Source organism: Urocampus carinirostris, chromosome 12 (genome assembly GCF_059441175.1).
Source record: "Urocampus carinirostris isolate Australia breed hairy pipefish chromosome 12, RoL_Ucar_1.0, whole genome shotgun sequence".
Taxonomy (NCBI): domain Eukaryota; kingdom Metazoa; phylum Chordata; class Actinopteri; order Syngnathiformes; family Syngnathidae; genus Urocampus; species Urocampus carinirostris.
This window is the reverse complement of record NC_142360.1, coordinates 2,909,105-2,923,055: the sequence shown is the minus strand read 5'-3', so window position 1 is coordinate 2,923,055 and position 13,951 is coordinate 2,909,105. Positions and strand designations below refer to the sequence as shown.

Sequence of the window (13,951 nt, the reverse complement as noted above, 5' to 3'; positions counted from 1 at the left end):
AAGGCTCACTATCACTAATTGCAATCATTGATGGGATCAATTGGCTGTGGTTGACACGTATGTTTTGGGGGCAAATATTATTCATAATTAAAAAAAAAATCAAAAGACTGGTGGGCGTCAACAGCGTTGTTGGGCCATGACGTCAACGCGGTGTCAGTATCGTTTTCCCGTCATGCAGCGCGGAACCGGAAACGCTCCACGCTTTTGGCGCGGTGGTAGGAGCTGCGGCGGCCATTTTGGTATCTTTTCCTCCACTCACTCCGCCCGAACGATTTCGACGCTGCCGCTGCTTTTGACTTGGCCGCCGGCCGCCTTTCATTCATTAATTTACCACCCCGCCGACCTGCTTTCCTGTCCCTATTCCACACCCACGAGGACTACCCACGAGCCTTGGTTCTCTGGATTGCCCGAGGAAGCGTCAAATAAAGAAAGTTAAAAAGTCAGCGAGCTGTTATGGCGACCGCAACTCCGAGCCGCGAGCCTGGCCGGCAGACGGCCTCTTCCACGCCGTTGTCCCCCACCCGCATCACCCGCCTGCAGGAGAAGCAAGACTTGCAGCACCTTAACGACCGACTGGCCGTCTACATCGAGCGGGTGCGCTCCCTGGAGCTGGAGAATGATCGGCTTCTGGTTAAAGTGTCCGAGAAGGAAGAGGTCACTACCAGGGAGGTAGGCGAGGCAAATTTTCACTTATTACTGCGTTAAAATGCGTTGATTTTGGTTGCGTCAAAATAACTATTACAATGGATTTGGAAAAAAACGCGGATGGCAACAGGCCAATAAACTATATATATATATATATATATATATATATATATATATATATATATACACGCGCACACACCAACGCTCCCTCCCCCACTAAATACATAGTCGACCTGCGAGTTGAACTTTTATTCACTTTCAAAACAAAAAACAAAGCCTTCAATTTTATAACTTGTTAGGTGAGCTAAAGAATAAAAAGATCCGGGATTATCATTTTGAAAAACAAGCGGTTGATGTTGCGCGCCTTTCCGTAAAAAGCCCCCTCCCGTTGAACTCTTTCGCTGATTAAGATATATTTTTTGAACACTTTCATTATTATATGTAAACAACTCTTATTCGTGTTATTTGAAACCTCAACGTATATCCCACTTAAAAATAAATAGTTTACCAACGTCTTGATTTGATATTGATTGATCTTTCTAGGCGGTTTTGAGGGGTTACCTTTGGTCCTGAAATTTTCATTTTAATCTTACTTTTTTAACATCATATAAATATAGCACTTGTTTTGTTCAGAATTGGGTTATTTAAAACCTGATCAACATATATGAAACCAAACAAAACGTTAGAAGATCAACCAATCAGTTGACTATGTATTTGGAAAGTACAGGAAATAAATCGCAACTTAACGTGCTGTGTACTTGACATGAAAAGAACACCAAGGTTCTGTCCATCAGGCGTCTTGAAATGCCTGAAAAGTGCTATTTAGAACAAGACTCGTTTACACATTTAAGATACTTCATTTTATTTTTTTAGAAAAAGAGTTACACGAGGGTAGCACGGCGGCGCAGTGGTTAGTGCATGTGCGGCACAGTTCATGTCTTGGGAACCTCCTGCGTGGGTTCAAATTCAGCTCCAGACTTTGCGGAGTTTGTGTGTTCTCCCCGTGCTTGCGTAGGTTTCCTCCGGGCACTCCGGTTTCCTCCCACATTCCAAAAACATGCATTTCAGGTTAATTGGCCGGTCCAAATTGTCCCTAGGTGTGAATGAGCGAGTGCGTTGTCTGTCCCCGTGTGCCCTGCGATTGGATTTTATTAATTTATTACAACTTAGTTGTCTGCTGCCAATGGAAAGAGAAGATCCAGGTGAGAGTCAAAATGGGCAAGACGAGATTGGTCTTGACAAAAAAATGAGTAAACAAATTGGTTAAAGGTGTGTAAATATTAGGCCCTGAAAGACATCCCGATTTTTGTTGAGAAAAAAAAATTCTTTTGTGTTGGGCTACAATCACAATTTATTTTTTTGTGGGGGGGACTAAAATTTACACCACCAAATGTAAAATAGAAAACAACGGAATGGTTATTTCGCATCACTGCAAGCTTCGAGAGCCCTAGTAAATAAAGCGCAAACAAGTTTTGACTGCCAATATGCAGTTTAATGAAACACCAGGTATTCTGAACTGGACAAAGACATTTTGGGAGGTAGTTCAGATAATATCTGCATTATCATCACACCCTTACGCTAAAAATGAGCAAACACGCGCCTACACAGGCATATTTAGTTTTCTGTTGGTTATAGTAAGGAAAAAAATATCCATCAAATGTTATTCCAGATTGATAAGTGAAAATATCACAAGATGGGTTCACCATATCCAAGATCCACTGTATAACCATGACAGACACACTTTGCTTTTTGTTATCAGCTGACTAAAAGCTCTTGTCACATAAGTTACAAAATAATACTTTGTGTGTAGGTTACCAGCCTGAAGCATCTGTATGAGGCCGAGTTGGCGGATGCCAGGCGGGTTCTAGACGAAACTGCCAGGGAGCGCGCCCGGCTCCAGATCGATCTGGGAAAGGCCCAGGCTGACCTGGAAGAGGCCACACGCAGGTAACCAACCCTCCAAACAACACTTTGGGAATCTAATTAAGCACACTATTCTTTGTGTAGTTTTCTTTGTCCTCTCTCGAAGCGCAATTAAAGCACGCTAGCACATCATCTGAAGTCCTGAAAGACGATTATTTGAGTTTGGTGCCACAAACTTTTTTTTTTATAAAATTCCATAGTGTCTTGTTTTTGAGGGTGTATGAGATGATTGACCATGGTGTGTTCCCTGTTTGCTTATATCAGTGGTAAGAAAAAAGATGGCGATTTGGCGGCGGCTATGTCACGTGCGGCTGCTCTGGAAAGCCAGCTGAACAAAAGCGAAGCAGCGTTGTCTACCGCGCTGAGCCAGAACGCCGCCCTCACCACCGAGCTGCTTGAAGTCAAGGGTCTGCTTGCTAAGGTGTGCTGTTGCTCTTTTCGTCATTTACAGTCTATTTACACAATTTTTCAAGTGAACAAAACATTTGGGTGCATTGAAATGGAACGTAGAATTTTAATTGATAGTCCTGTTGGCTTCATATCTTTGTTATTATTGATAAATCCCAAATTTGATTCATCAAAAATAGTTTTTGTAGTTCTGCCCGCTATTGTTAAACAAATATCTCTTGTGAAAGATAAATTGGATGGCTGTTACCTGTTTAGTACTAAATCTCAAAATAAAGACTAGTGGCCAAGCTGCTGCGTGTCGCCAACTACTGCTGTTGAGTAAATGTTGCAGATTTCTCAAGTGTCTTTGCAGCTGTGCAGACCATTGGGCGCCACCTGTCTCCAACACTGGCCCCCCTTGTCTGTCAAATTTGAGCGGGTTTGACGCGGTTCTTATGAGCATTTGACTGTTTGCAGGCGGAAGACAGTCATGCCATCGGCAAGCGGCAACTGGAGGCAGAGACTTTGATGCGTGTGGATTTTGAAAACCGCTGCCAGTCGCTCAGTGAAGAGCTGGAGTTCAGGAAGAACATGTTTGATGAGGTGAATATGCTATCCTGATCCTTTGCTATCGAATATCAATTTTGAAGTCAAAATGTTTGGTTAGGAGGTCCGAGAGTCTCGCCGCAGGCAAGAGCAGCGAATTGTGGAAGTGGACTCTGGAGTCAGGCAGGACTATGAGTTCAAGCTGGCACAAGCTTTGCAGGTGAGTGGGGGAAAATGGTAACTGTGTGTGGGTTTAGATTTCCATTGATGTTTGGCCCTGCTTTTGTGTCAGGATCTGCGCAAGCAGCATGATGAGCAGGTGTCCCTGTACAAAGATGAACTGGAGCAGACCTTCCAGGCCAAGGTCAGCTTTGACTTGATGTATTCTTATGTAGATGGATTTAAGACGGTAACTGCATTGGTTTAATATCATATAATCTTTTTTGGGTGGTAAAAATATAACAATTTGTAACACTGTCTAACTGAATAAATGTACATTCAGATATTTATATTTACAGGCTATATTTATTTTTGTATTTGTTTATTGATAGGCAATTTTATCAAATTGGCTTTGAAACACTAAGAATTTAAGCAAATTACAATATTCTGCTCCTTTTTGTTAAGCACTCAATTGCTTAAGTTGTTTTGTGTGACAATGCAAATCTAAAAAGGATATTTGTTTTTTTGAAGATAATGGTACACATTAATGCTTTAGAGCAAAAAAGAAAAAGGGACGCTGTGGAAAGGAGCTGCATCAAAGTGACAACAAATAGTTGTTAGTAGTTTTTCAATAACTTAATAAACCAAATGGGGCAAAGGTGCTTCACTAGCCATAGTTTACCCACCCCTCGTCCAAGATATTTACATTTATGATTCAGTTATTGGTTTTGACACCATAAAGTTTAAAATTATCTTTTAAATTGTTTTTAAGTAAAAGCAATTCTGAAAATGCTTAAATGGCTATAAACAGAATAGTCAAGTTAAGTCATATATATTTGGATAGCCCTTAATCACAAGGTGTCTCAAAAGCCTGCACAGACCACAGATGATTGCAAACCAGACTATTATTACACCATCCCCTGATCTAAAACCTACATGAGGGCAAGGAAAAACTCAGAAACCTTAACATGAGGAAAATGAAGAAAGGGGCCGCACATTCGGTAATCCCCCTTCAGAATGACCATGCTGCAATGGATGTTGCACTAACAAATAATACAGATATTGTCAACATGATATATAGGTCATTCATATACTTTTCTCTTGCTGCAAGGTTTCCACAGATTCTTAAAGGGTATTAAAATTATGAATCCAAAAATAGGGCATTACAATGTCTTAAATCCAATTATCACAAGTCTTAGAAATTTTAACACATAAGATTTGTATTTGTTTGAACTAAAGAGATGCAGTAACGTTTATCAATTGTCGTAATATGTCACCAATATACTTTTATGGAAAAATCGGGTGACCACACTAACTTAACTATCAAAACGGTGTTGTGGTTTTAGTCAGGCCTTTCAGGGCAGAAGCATATTTAAGTCTACCCACAATACACATAGCAACTTAGGAAAGAAACATTTACTTTGGACCATGGAAAAGATTGCATTTAATGAAAATTGCCTGTCTGAAGAACGTTTTTCTCCATAGCTAAAAGCTGTGCCAGGAAATTGGGCACGATGTATTTTGTGCAAGAAATATTTGTTTGTTTCAATTGTATGTTTGTTTGTTTCTTTGTTGACTTGGTATTTCAAAGGGCATTAAAAGGTCTTGTAAGTCTTCAATGTAACATGCCCAAAGATGTAGGAACCCTGTGTTGATTGATTGTCATATTATTGTGGAACTACTAATTGAATGTGCATAGTAGGTTCAAAATCACTTAAGTGGCACCTCAAAGTCTTTTAATGTGCCTTTCTAATGTATTTTTAATGAAAATATTTGCTTTAGCTGGACAATGCCAAGTTGTCGTCCGCCATGAATGACAAGGCCATGTGTACGGCCAGAGAAGAGCTCCAGGAGTCGCGCATGAGAATTGAGAGTCTAGGCTACCAACTAAGTGCCCTGCAGAAACAAGTACGTTTCACAACTTAAATCACGGCGGCCTTGTGCCTCCTTAACGATATTGGTGTGTTCAGGCGGCAGCCGCCGAGGACCGCGTGCGGGAGTTAGAGGAGATGCTGGCTTCCGAGCGGGACAAGCACCGGCGCATCATGGAAGTAAAAGACCACGAGATGAACGACTTGCGTGAGCGGATGAACGCGCAGCTCTCTGAGTATCAGGAACTGCTGGATGTCAAGCTCACCCTGGACATGGAGATTAACGCCTACAGGAAGCTCTTGGAGGGCGAGGAGCACAGGTGGGTTGATTTTAATTGACAAACTATTTATCTTGTCTGGGATAATATTGTCACCTTTATGGTCCAATTTTTCTAAAGGTTTTACGCTGGACCAAGAGGGCATTTTCATGCATGATAACAGGGATGTGATTTTTCCGCTAATTCGCGGAATTCCGCTTTTTTATCTCCAAAAATAAAATTTTAAAATTTCCGATTTTTTAAGTGGTAAAAAAACCGATTTCGTCTCTACAGCATTCCATTTTAGTGTTTCCCTAACTGAAATGAAACGTACTTGCGATTGGTTGAAGTCTCCGTGTTGACCAATAAACGCGCTTGTTATAAAGGCATAGGAGTATGCCATTGTTCATTTCTCACACGTTTTTACCGGGTGTTTAAAGAAAGATGTCCGTGATCGAACGCAAAGATGCTCCGCGAGTTAAAGAAATTGATAAGATCGTAAAAAACAAGTTTCGATGGGACTGGTTAGAGAATGAAGTACATACAAATGTTGGAAAGAAGACTGTGACGAATTTGTTCAGTGACTTTATTCGGAAGATCGATCGTGCCGGGAAAGCGCTTTGCATTTGGTGCCATGATACCATTGACTATGGTGGGAGAGGTTTCAAAGCTCTTGAAAGTCACGCAAAAAACACGTGAAAGAACTCCAGTCAAGAACAACAAATTATTACATCGCTGGTAGTTTCGGTGCACAAACGAAAACTCCAAAACTTTAGGCCTCCATCCCTTATTGACATCACAATCGGAAGCGGTAATAGAGAGACGTGATCCACCCCAACAACCTGTACCAGTTGCTGATAGAGTCGTGAATTTTGAGGTAGGTGGTAAACTTTTCAAATTTATTTGACAGTTTTCCCCTTTTTTCGAAAATATTATAATGTAATAAAAATGGCCAAAAATATTTAACAATTACAATAATAGATTTTCATGTGTACATTACACCAACACTTTACTGTAGGGCCTATAATTATTGTACTTTCATTTATAGATAACATCTTCTGCTATAACAAAGACATTTGTGGTATGTTCTAATATGAGTTACTTTTCATTTGGTCATGATACAATTATTTGTTCATGAAATGTGAACTCTTCAGCATGATTTATGTGTTAACTTAGTAATCACTTTAGTTAGATATGATGATATTCTCAGTGATAGTTTTTAAAAGCAAAGGCAGTCCAATGTTTTTTAATGTGACTGATTTTGAGTTGACTTAAACTGTAATTTTATATGGGATAGTTCAAAATACATTGAAAATTTATGCTGTTGTTTTGTCTATTTCTTTGTCATCTGAGTGCATTGATAGTACTTAAAAACACAGAAAACCTATGAGCTCCAGGGCACTGCCCTGGACCTCGTTGGGTGCCCGCGGCCCCCAGACCCCCGGCTTATTTTCAGATAATTTCACTTTGGTCAAATCACATCCCTGTGATAAAAATTCTTCATGAATGTAGCAGAAGAGTTTTTGGGGATTTGTGCTCATTTTTAAGGGCATTAAAAAGTCTTGAATTTAACTTGCCTTAAGATGTAGGAACACATTTGTTTTTCATGCAGTATTGCCTGCATGTAAACATACCCAATATTGGTCAATGACACTTGAGATTCCAAGCCCAAGAAGGTAAAATGGCATTGGTGAATTTGTTGCTAACACAGCTTGAATTTTTTACTAAGGTAGTTCTTTTGGAAGGACTACTTTTATTTTTGTTTGAAGTCAGCGTTCTCAAATGGCTTTTTGTCCTTTCGACAGGCTGAAGCTCTCCCCCAGCCCGTCTTCCCGCGTAACTGTTTCCAGAGTGACTGGCTCATCGTCCTCCCGCACCTCCAAGCGGAAAAGGGTGGGCATGGACTCCGGCGACATGGGACGAGCCGAGGAGCTTCTGCTGGCTTCAGAGGAGCACACGGCCAGCGGTGCTGTCTCCATCTCGCCCACTGACATGGACGGGAACTCTGTCACCCTAGCCAATGAAACTGAGCAGGTGCGTTCACCCACCCGTGTTGTCCAGTGGTATGCTGTGTTGACCCTTACCCTTATTTCAGGACCAGCCACTGGGGAACTGGAGACTGAAGAGACAAGTGGACGACGCTGAAGAGATCACCTACAAATTTTCACCAAAGTTTGTTCTAAAGGCCGGACTGACAGTCACCGTAAGAGAATACTTTGGTGTCATTGCTTCTAAAAAGTACATACCTAATGCACAATTACTTGTTCTTGTTACTGGAGGTGTGGGCTGCAGATGCTGGCGTGGCCCACAGCCCCCCCACCGATCTGCTGTGGAAGAGCCAGGCGTCCTGGGGCACAGGAAGTGACATTGTCACAAGCTTGGTCAACTCTGATGGCGAGGTAACTCCTTTGCTCCTCAAGCAACGGCCAAATGGTGCTCACGTCCTCACCTTACTCTGTTTGTCGTGCAGGAGGTGGCCAGGCGTTGCGTCAGCAAGAAAGTGCAGGTGGAGAACGGAGAGGAGGAAGACGAGGAGGAGGAGGAAGAAGTTGTGCATAAGAAGGTGAGGCATTTGTTTCTCTTTTGTACAGTAGACCCCAGGATATGACATGAATCTCTTCCGAGTTTGGGAACTTTGGTGAAATTGTTGTATTGCGAGGTATAGAAACCTAAGCTAATGCGGAGTCGCCTCTTCACTGTAGATGTTGACACTGGTGTTTTGCGGGTACTATTTTAACGAGCTGCTAATTGAGGACCTGTTTGTGTCTATTTCTCAAACCAGAGACTAGTGTACTTGCCATCTGGCCAATCTTTTTACTCTTCTCTGATGGGAGTAGTACGCATGACTGTAAGAGATCTTCAGTCTTAGTGACATCTCACATGGAATAACCTTTATCTCTTAGACCAAATCTAGACTGTCAAGTTTCACATGTGAGTTCTCTTTTTCTGGTCATTCTGAAAATGGAATCACCCACACAAATGATGCTCCAGATACTCATTTAGAGAGCTTGTTTTTTTTAGATTGTGTAACCAACTAAACTGTTTTCAGCTCTATCATCTTTGCAAACAGGTTTTCTAATCATCCAGTAGTTTTCCAATGCAATGAGCAAACACTATTTAGAACACTGGAATGCTGGTTTCTGTAAACTGACCTCCATACACATGTGTAGATATTGCAATAAAAACACATTTGCAGCTTAAATACTCTTTTACCAAGTTAACAATTGTTATGTTCTTGCTTTTTCCTATAGCATCATTGCACGTCTTAGGACCTGCTGCTATACATATTCAAGTTTGTTACGTAACATTTGAGGTTGAATTAAGAGCGATAAAGGCATTGTGAGAGGGAAGTCAACCAATGGCATATCTATCTGCCTTTTCATGATGCAATGCCTCAAGCTAATAGCAAAAAACATATTTTATGACATGGACCAATAGCATACAGGCAGCTTAAAGACTTCACGCTGCAAACACACGAACATCGCAGACTTTTTTGGGGGGCATGCCACATAATTTGTTGACGTGGTACAGTGGGGAAAATTCCATAACGAGCAACCAAAATTACATAGTGTTTAGCAACTAGCGTGAAAATGTCATAAGTTAACAAAGCTGTCAAAGACCACCCCCACCCCGGTCTCTGCCGTATTCACAATCTTTTGCGTAAAATCATCGTTGTACTGAATTTTTTTGTGGATTGTTTGGTGTGTTGAGAAAAATAATATTACTGTTGTGTCCCTAACAGGCTAAAATTTCATCCAGGGAGTGCGCTGTCATGTGAAGCTACCAGCCCATCCCGTCTTCACATCCAAAAAGCGTCCCCTTGTTTGTTGTAGCCGACACACTTTTTTAGCAGCCCTCTTTTGTTTGTTTTCGGGGGGATGTGTTTTTTTTTTTTATTATTTGTTGATGGCAAATGCAAGCCTCACTGATGAACTCCTCACTTCCTATTTGATGACCTTCTTGAATGGCTGCCATCATGGCACTTGAGATAGTCATCACGCGTTGAATTTCATACATTTCCTTCTCTTTTGTCATAATTTTTTTTATTTTAGCCGTGAGTTAACTGACTCAGCACGATCATTTTCTCTTTCTGGACATTGTTCAGAGACTTGAGGCTGTTTGATTGCTAGATTTTTGTTTTGAGCGCTTCAAATGTATTGAACACTAAAATGAATGACAAAAAAATCTCATCGTTCTGTTGGAAACTTCAACAGTCAAGAAGAATCTTTAGGAAGTGATTGTCAATATTTAGTTTTTTCCGCTTCAAAGTAATGGTATGACATACTTATGTTTTTCCTTTCTTGCCGCATTAAACTTACAAAAAATAAGGGGTGCTTTTGACCAGCATTAAAAAAACTGGGATGATTTCATTTCCCTTAAATTGGGTAAGTCTGCATTTAGTTAATACAGATGGAAATTCTTACAAAATTATTTTTTTAAAAGTGGACCTCGGCATGAGTAAAACAAATACCAGACTTTTTTTTTATTCAATCTGCAGATTTTTTTGCGAGCATGATGTTAATCAGTTTTATTTTTTGTCTGATGGTTTTATTGACCATAAGAAAAAACAATCTTCAAGAAAGATGTATTTGTTTTATTTTATGCAGTTGACTGATTAGTCTGTTTTGTACCAGCCATTCTCAAAGCAGACTTTCAAAATTGAAGCACTAGTCTTTTGTATGTTACCGTATATAATTTTTTTTGTTTATTTCTTTCATGTACGAGCCAAGTATTTTTATTTTTTTTTCAAATGTTTGCCGTTTGAGGGTGTGATAAATGCCAAAACATACCAAGTGGTAATTATCTGAGATAAATTATCAACAAATATTTAAACTGACTTTTAAAAAAAAATCTCCAAGTAGATAACATGATGTGTATTGTTTCAAACTTGCCTTTGCGTGAGCGTTTATTTTTGGGTGAGTGTTTACACGCCATTTTTGACTTTAGATATCCTAAAGTTGTCTGTTGGTTTTTTTTTACATTCAATAAGAGATTCATTTTTGTCTTGAGGATCTCTGTGTGACTATTTGCAAGTGGTTATCAAGATAAGTCAGGAGAGGTGTTCCACACTGACGTCTTCCTGTATTCGGTGAAATCCTCTAAAAATCTCGAATGCCGAAGATTTGTTTTAGATGTTAAAAAATTGGAATGCTCCAATTTTAGTCAGTGCCTCAGAGACCTGCTATTTGTGTGTTGTGTGCTTCTAGTGGGGGGAGGGGGGTTGCTTTGTCATTTTAATTGAACTTTTTGTACCCTCAATAAATGTTTTACATTTACTCAATTTTGACTGATGAATGAGTTACATGTTTTTGTAAAAGTATTTGAAGGGCACACCTAGTTTTATTCAAACACACCACTGAGTTAATACAATAAAACTTGAACCTTTTCATATAATTTGGTGACTTAGCACAAAAAGCAAAAACGCATGTACGCATGAACATGTTTTTTTTTTTTTTTCGGGTGCTTGTCACCAACATTTTCCACTGTTTCTCAGGCCACTCACATTAGCCACTTCCCCGAATGCTGTGGTGTGCTGCCAGCCTCTACTCTTAATTGTGAGCTGCTACCTGTTCATTTTGTGAAATCTTCAGTCTTTGTGGTGGCCTCTATGGCTGACAGCTTAAGTTTTCTGCTAAGTCGTGTTGTAGAATAGAAACTTGCATTTGTAGAAGAGATTTGCATACATTTGTTCAGGAGACTTGCTGACATGTAGAAAGACTTGGTTACAGTTGGGAGAAATGTTGCTTACATTTCGGGAAGGTCTCGGCAGACGAATTAGTATAAACAATCCTCCTTAAGGGTGGACAAGAGATAACGGCAGAGGGCAAACTGACCCAAACTAAAAACATTTCCAAGAATTGATGATAACAGAATCCGTGGTATGTACACGTGAAAGGGACGGGGCTACACCGGTTACACATGCGTTGTTGAAACTATAAAGACCCACGCATATCTGAGATTTGCCGAGTTTCTTGTTGAGATTGTTGCATCAATAAAGAGCTCCCTCTTACGTCATTAATTCCTGCATTCTCTGACTGCGTATGAGACGATTTATCTTCTTCAACAAACTGGCGCCCAACGTGTGATTTGGCTCGAAAACGAGATTTCCCGTCGTAAATGCTGCCCCGATGAGCAATTGAGGTAAGTACAGTTTTTTTTTTTCCTTATTTCGTTTTGCTTGTCGGGATAGCTGAGGTCCAGGGGTCTGTGACGTGAGAGCCAAATTATTGTCAAATCGTGCATGTGGTTTTCATCCGCAGTCAGGCTCATTTTGGACAGATGATACATTGACTATAGATTGAGTTGAGATTTTTGTCTGACAATAATCCTGTGCTCAGGGATTTTTGTGGGGGAGGGGGGGGTTGCTTGGCACAGGCTGCCAAATCTGATAAAATGCAGTGGTCGCCGGTATGTGTATATGGGAGGGACGGTTAATTCCAGTCCGTATAATTGTCTTGAGATCTGTGAAAAATGCGGTGATAAGACGTCATCATGGCTGAAGTGACAGTTCAAGAGTGGACAATCTAGATATAGTTTATACGGGAATCTGTTTCCCTAGAGGATTGAGGTTTGAGACGTTGTCGTGCAAATTCAAGTGCGGTGCATGACACTTGGCCATTCCTGCAATCTGAAAGATTATACAGACAATTAGGAAATTGAGCAGTTAATCAGAGGTTTTATTATTAAGATAAAATCGCATAGAAAAAGTGATGTTAAAACTGAGGAGTACTAACATATTTGGAAATGTACAACAAACTGGACTGGACTGCCAACACAGAAGCTCTATGTAGGAAAGGCCAAAGCTGACTACTTCCTCAGAAGGCTGGCCTCCTTCAAAATCTGCAAAAAGCTCCTGAAAATATTCTATAAGACAGTTGTGGCAAACGCCCTCTTCTATGCGGCAGCGTGTTGGGGAGGCAGCGTCAAGAAGGATGCTTCTCGTCTCAATAAACTGGCGAGGAAAGCGAGCTCTGTTGTGGGCACAGAGCTGGAAAGCCTGACAACAGTAGCTGAGAGACGAGAACTGGAAAAGCTGCGGTCAATCATGGACAAGCCATCACATCCACTACACAGCATTATCTCCAGACAAGAGCAGTTTCAGCGACAGACTGCTGTCACTGTCTTGTACTACGGACAGACTGAAGAGATCTTTTCTTCCTAATGCCATGAGGCTCTTTAACTCGACCCGGCAGAGTAAAAGCCCACATTAAACCACACCTCCTACATTGCATATTACTGAATTTTATTGCAATATGTATTCTGTGTAGCACTATTTAGATATTCTATACAACACGCTACAGTGGGCATTTGCACGTCACATTGGGTATTTGTATATTGTATTCTTTTTGCTTTATTATTGTATTGTTCTCAGCTCAGGGATGCTGCTGGAAACCATCCGGAACTTGGAAGAGGAACGGCAAGGTGCTGCGTTCGCGCTACAATCCAAGAATTGGAGGAAGAACTGGACAGTCTTCACGCAAGAACTGAGGCAGGAAGGAACAGTGAAAGACCTGGACCGTCAACGAGTGCGACTGTAAATTATGACCTAAGATATTGGCCAAATATCCGTCCGCCGGAGAGATATACAGACCCTGATCAGTTTCCAATTCTAATCAAGGGAAACAAAGGTCAGCACATCCCTTGGCAGACGCTCGACCTTGCTGGACTGATCTCCCGACTGCCAGACATACTTGAAGGTGCTTGGAAGTGGATTCGACGGTTTGAAGAGACTATTGGCAAGCTGCTGGCCATCGGCGATATCAAGTCAGTATTGGCACAATGTGTAGGTGCTTCAGCGATGAAGAATCTTTTGCATCACAGCAACAATGGATGGATGGTCGATGTAATGGTGGATGGAACTGAATTTAATGCCTACCGTGCAGTAGTGTGGAGAGCACTACGGGATGAATACCCTGCCAAGATTAGGCATTAAGAGGTGAAACCCTCGGCGAAACTGAGAATCCAGCTTCATACATAGGCAGGCAGCTCAAACCATGGAAGCAGGAAACAGAGGAAGAAGTGGAGAAACAGCCCTATACTTTCGACTCTGTTCCGCAATGCAATCATCGGAGCCCTGCCAATACGAGTTCAGAGTAAGCTGGAAGATGTCGTAGGGTTATCCTCAATGCCATACAGGAAGTTCCGCGACCATGTTGTTCACGC

At 41.1% G+C, this 13,951-nt stretch overlaps 1 protein-coding gene across 1 annotated transcript; it reads left to right on the top strand.

Annotated features, from left to right (window-relative positions):
• Nucleotides 1-204: 204 nt before the first annotated feature.
• lmnb2 (lamin B2) lies at nt 205-11,069 on the top strand. The gene is made up of 13 exons (XM_088349480.1): nt 205-669; nt 2,456-2,592; nt 2,833-2,989; nt 3,433-3,558; nt 3,623-3,721; nt 3,794-3,865; nt 5,443-5,568; nt 5,631-5,851; nt 7,594-7,822; nt 7,884-7,991; nt 8,068-8,187; nt 8,259-8,351; nt 9,531-11,069. Exons 1-13 carry the CDS (start codon nt 454-456, stop codon nt 9,564-9,566), a joined length of 1,740 nt encoding a protein of 579 aa, XP_088205606.1. The 5' UTR covers nt 205-453; the 3' UTR covers nt 9,567-11,069.
• The last annotated feature ends 2,882 nt before the right edge of the window (nt 11,070-13,951 follow it).